At 51.6% G+C, this 5,747-nt stretch overlaps 1 protein-coding gene across 1 annotated transcript; it reads left to right on the forward strand.

Annotated features, from left to right (window-relative positions):
* Positions 1-3,885: 3,885 nt before the first annotated feature.
* Positions 3,886-4,800, forward strand: LOC134429628 (olfactory receptor 14C36-like; the record flags this gene model as incomplete). Its single annotated transcript, XM_063176871.1, has 1 exon — positions 3,886-4,800. A coding segment is annotated over exon 1 (915 nt), but the record flags the coding sequence as incomplete, so codon positions are not given.
* Positions 4,801-5,747: the final 947 nt, after the last annotated feature.

Here is a 5,747-nt window from a genome sequence, read left to right on the forward strand (position 1 = left end):
GAAATGATGTTTGGGTTACCCTTTCTGACCTCACCTCAGAAGGTTGCCACCTATGAGGAAGGGGAACCAATGCCAAGAAATAAGTGATGTCTACAGCACAAACCTTAGAAGGACTAAGACATAAAAGGGCAATTCCTCAAACTACCACCCTCGATTTCAGAATCCATAATATTAATCCTGGGAATTGGGTGATGATTAAGTCATGGAGAGATCAGCCTCTAAGTCCTCAGTGGGAAGGTCCCTTTCAGGTACTGCTCACCACCAAATCGGCCGTGAGAACTGCAGAGTGGGGATGGACTCATGGCAACAGAGTGAAAGGGCAGTAGAAGAACCCAAAGAATGGACTGTAACAACCAGGCTGGGTGAAACAAGATTGACTTTCAAGCAGAGACTGAAAGACAACCAGAAAAACACCAAGAAGCCCAAAAAGTAGAGTCAAGCTTCCACCAACCAACTTGAGAACTGTCTTCCTGTTTTAATGGGTGGGAATTACCAGCATCTGTTGAGGGGAAGTACACAAGGGACTGTAAAATGCAATGGGACAGCTTCTTTAAGAAAATAAGACAAAGGAAGGAGGGCAAGACCAGGTTAGCCCCTTTGTTTGCTACCAAGAAAGCTCCATAGCACTGCTGTGGGTAGCAACCCCGTAGGCATGGTAAGGTGGGGACAAAAGGCCATACCAGACCTCTATCATTCCTCAGTTGTCTTTTAATTCAACAGAGACTGGAGAGCAGGACCAAGTTGCCCTCTGTACTCACCCCTAAGATACACCAACTATGGGTAGCAGCCACATAGGCACAATAGATGGGAGTCAATGACATACTGGACTTCTGGGATGCTCTTTTGTGCATTCCAAATACATGTATCTAAGGAAAAGCTGAGATTATTTTCTCCTGTTCCCACTGTCCTTGCTGACATCAACAGTGGCTGGTATGACTCATTCAAGAGAGAGAGAAAATATTTTAACCTAATTTTTCGAGTAAAATGACTAGAGAAAGAGAAAAGGGGGGTTTGTTACAGATGAGTAATTCTATGGTTGACCCTCACAATTAAGGGGTGAATATTAAACATGTTAAAAGACATTTTGTAGATGTATACTTATCCTTCCCCTCCCCCTTGCATTGTTATCACAGGATGGCCTCAGTAGTCGGGGCATTTGGGAGGGTCGGCTTGTTACTATGGCAGCACCTGACCTCCTATTAAGGTGTAAGACAGTGATCTCCACCACTGGACAGCAAAGAGGGAGTTGATTGACAAGACTTCGGGAGGGGCTGGTGGTATAAAAGACAGAACATCCATTTTAGAGATAAGTACATGGTGACTGAATCCTTTGCTCCTGGTGCTGTATTCATTTCTTTATTCAGTCTTCTGTTGTATTTTGATAAGGTCTTAATGAAGCATTTAAATTTTTGAAAGTGAAAATCGTTTCTCACACGGGGTTGGGGAATGTGAGGCAGGGTTGTCCACACTGGGTCAGCTATCAAGGTAAAACTTCTCTGACCTGGCCAGACCTCCTTAGGAGAGACCCTGGATCAATATCAATCACAGAATGCTGCAACCACCTCTTGTATAATAAGAACAGCAATAAAGAACACCCTTTAAGAAAGGAATACATATTTCTTAGAAGCTCATTGACATATTTCTTCATAACTGTAAAAGGAAATATTCCTAATGAACTGCACCAGACCAGAGGGAAATCAAGGCAGAGCCATGGTTAGCCAGGATTTGCTTGATCCTAATGAGCCCTGTGGTTCATTTGGAGCTGAGCCCTGAAAGTTCAGGATCCGGGGGAGATAGCATAAACCTTTCCAGGAGTCAAAGTCAAAGGAAAAGTGTCTCAAAGCATGAATGGGTCTCACTGAGGTCCATCCCCAACACAAGCTCCTCGTGGGCTCCATGGAGGAGAGAACTGGAGGCCAGGATGGCACAAAAAGCATCTAAGAGATTGAGAGTGGAAAGGAACATCCAAAGTACGTTGAAAATCTTGAGTAATTCAAAGTATTAATGAGCCCCGCTTAGTGTCAGTACAAAGCTCTCAAGGGACTCGCTAAAGCAGATAATTGGGGCCATGATTGCACAAACCTCTCACAGAGTCTGTATCAAAAGGGAAACACCAAGTACCATAAAAACACTGAAGTACCTTGAAGCATTAATGAGCCCCACTGAGTGTTGTTACTCATAAAGCCTCTCCAGGGACTAATTACAGCAGATAATTGGAGGCCATGATTGCACAAACCTCTCAGAGACAGCAAGACAAAAGCCAAACCCAAAGTCCTTTGAAAAACCTGCAGTCCCTACAGGGAGCATTAAGGATTCCCCAGAGCAATTGCTGAGCAAGGCTCCCCAGGGACTCCTTCCAGCAGATCCTTGAGGCCACTGGGATGTGGGCTAGGGGGGGATGCTGAGGGCAGGACAAGGCGCTGACAGTGCCCAGCCTGGCTGGGGCAGTGCTAGGAGACCCCAGTGCCTCAGCACAGGGTGTCTCCTCCCAGCCCTTGGTGGCACAGACCCTGCTGTGCCCCAGGACACAAAGACTTGGCTTCTCCTTGTCCCCACCTGTCATCACTGCCTCCAGTGCTCTGCCTGGGGCCTGGGGACACTTTCTCAGTTGTGTCCCTCAGTGGGACCCATTAAAAGTCCATGGAACTTTGGAGTTGGATTCTGACTTGGAGTTCTGGAGAGGTTTCTTCAGCTCCCTCTCAGGGACTGATGTTTAGGGCCTGAGCACAAAGCCCCAGAGGCTCATTAAAGTCCTGGTACTGTATCTGTGCTGCTGAGCTGGGCTGGGCTCCTGGCACCTGGTAACCAAGAAGAGCTTCAAAAGCACATTTCTCTTGATGAACAGCTCTTCTGCCAGCCCAGCAGGGCTGGGGCACTGCCTGCAGCCACCCCAGACACAGCACAGAGGCACAGAGAGCTTCAATCAGTCAGGGCTGGGAAGGTGCTGAGAGGTTCCTGGGGCAGAATCACTGCCAGCCCTTGGCACAGGAACCTCTGGCTGCAGGACAATGCAGCTGCAGCTCCTGGAGCCATCTCCTAAAGCTGGAACATCCCAATGCCTACAGACCCTGTGAGTACATTCTCTGATTGTCTCTTGTGCAGAGCAGCCAGGGGTGCCCAGGGCTGTCCTGCAGAGCAGGGTCCTGCAGCCCAGGGCGCTGTGCTGGGGCAGGGACTCTGCTGCCTGCCAGGGACAGCTCTCAGCCAGCCCTGGCAGCTGCTCCCAGCACTGGGGGACAAGATCTGGGTGGGAGCAGACAGCTGGTAAGGCTTGGAAGTGTTCTCCTTGTGTGGGGAGGTTGCTGCATTGTTCAGGACTGCTCCCATCCCGGCATTTAACTGCAGAACATTTTCAAGTCGATTATACAGGGAGCACAGCAAGGCAGGGGCTGCATAAAAGGGAAAAATTTATTAATCTACTGCTTTGGGTTGCTGGGATGGAAAATTGCACGTAGATAGTCATCTCTTGGTTCATGTTTAGAAAAAATAAATAATTTGACCTCAGCTCTGAATAAAGCAAGCAGTGACAGAAATCAGCACAAGACCCCTCACAGGCAGTGTCAATATCACTTCTCCAGCCTCCTCAGGGTTGCTCTGACGATGCCATCAGAGCCTGCAGAGCCAGAGCTGCCCCTGGGCAGTGCCAAAGCTGGCAGGGGTCTGCAGGGCAGAGCTGAGCCCCCAGGGCTGGGCTGGGCTCTGGCAGCACTGGCAGGGCCCAGCCCTGGGCACAGGGCCCTGGCAGGGACTGCTCCAGACAGCAGCGCCCTGAGCAGGCAGAGGGGGAAAGTTCCCCCAGGCTGTGCTGGGATATTTAAAGTCCTCTGCAAACCAATCTATTCCATGGTTACTATTTTTACAGATCCCCATGCCAAGACACAGAAAATGTCCAACAGCAGCTCCATCAGCCACTTCCTCCTGCTGGCATTGGCAGACACGCGGCAGCTGCAGCTCCTGCACTTCTGCCTCTTGCTGGGTATCTCCCTGGCTGCCCTCCTGGGCAACGGCCTCATCATCAGTGCCGTAGCCTGTGGCCACCACCTGCACACGCCCATGTTCTTCTTCCTGCTCAACCTGGCCCTCACTGACCTGGGCTCCATCTTCACCACTGTCCCCAAAGCCATGCACAATTCCCTCTGGGACACCAGGGACATCTCCTACACTGGATGTGCTGCTCAGCTGTTTTTCTTTATGTTCTTCATTGGAGCAGAGTTTTATCTGCTGACCGTCATGTGCTATGACCGCTACGTGTCCATCTGCAAACCCCTGCACTACGGGACCCTCCTGGGCAGCAGAGCTTGTGCCCACATGGCAGCAGCTGCCTGGGCCAGTGGCTTTTTCACTGCTCTTCTGCTCACAGCCAATACATTTTCCCTGCCCCTTTGCCATGGCAATGCCCTGGGCCAGTTCTTCTGTGAAATCCCTCAGATCCTCAAACTCTCCTGCTCCCAATCCTTCTTCAGGGAATATGGGCTCATTGTTATTAGTGCCTGCTTATCATTTGGCGGTTTTGTGTTCATTGTTTTCTCCTATGTGCAGATCTTCAGGGCCGTGCTGAGGATCCCCTCTGAGCAGGGACGTCACAAAGCCTTTTCCACCTGCCTCCCTCACCTGGCCATGGTCACCGTGTTCATCAGCACTGGTACTTCTTTGTACTTGAAGCCCCCCTCCCTGTCCTCCCCATTGCTGGATCTGGCCCTGTCAGTTCTGTACTCGGTGGTGCCTCCAGCCCTGAACCCCCTCATCTACAGCCTGAGGAACCAGGAGCTCAAGGCTGCAGTGTGGACACTGATGACTGCATGGTTTCAGAAGCATTAAACTGCTGGCAAATTTCTGCAAATCACTTCTAATAAAATCATCTTTGATCCTTCTTGTTGGTTTCATTTTGGAGGTCGTTTTATTTTTTTTTTAGAGTTTTAATATTGTCAACCAAAAAATGTCATTGCTTCTGCCATTTCTCATTTTGTGTCTCTCACCATCCTTGTTCTCAAAGACTGTCAATAAAGGGCTGCGCTCTCAGTAGCTTTAAAGGAACTAAAGGATCTCCCAGCCGAGTTTTCTGCAGAGATGCCCTTTTGTTGCCCTCTCTGGAGCTGCAGCAGCAATGTCTGTGTGCAGAGCTGGGGGCAGATCAGTGCTGGCCCAGCAGCTGTGCCCAGCAGCAGCAGCAGCACTTGGTGTTGCCAGTGCTGCTGCCATGGCCCTGCCCTGCTGCCCTGGTGGCCCTGGTGTTGCTGCAGGGCCTGAGTGCTCTCGGGGCCGGGCACAGCCCTGGGGATGGCAGTGCCGGGGCTGCAGCAGGGACAGGCCATGGGCACTGCTGGGGCAGTGCTGATGCCTCAGGCCAGGGCCTGGGGGCTCCAGGCTCCTTGCCCAGGCTCTCTCAAGAACACCCAGGCCAATGCTCAGCACAGAAAAACCCCCGTGAGCAGCCCCAGGCTGGCCGTGTGCAGGCTGGGGGCAAACAGCATGGCTGGGGCTCTGCAAGGGCCCTGGGGCAGACGGGAAGGAGCAGCAGAGCAGGGGCTGATCCATCCCCAGTGCACTGCACAGCCCAGGGCAGCGTCCCAGAGCATCCTGATGGAGCGGCCAACAACATCCCCCCTCTGAAGCCCTGGCCTCTCCCCCAGCTCACACAGGTGCCCCATCCTTGCAGGCACAGACATGGCAGCACTGCCTCAGCAGCCCCTGTTTGCATTGCACACAGCAGGGGGAGCACCCCCATGCTGTTGGTGTGGGGACATGAA

Source organism: Melospiza melodia, chromosome 26 (assembly GCF_035770615.1).
Source record: "Melospiza melodia melodia isolate bMelMel2 chromosome 26, bMelMel2.pri, whole genome shotgun sequence".
Taxonomy (NCBI): domain Eukaryota; kingdom Metazoa; phylum Chordata; class Aves; order Passeriformes; family Passerellidae; genus Melospiza; species Melospiza melodia.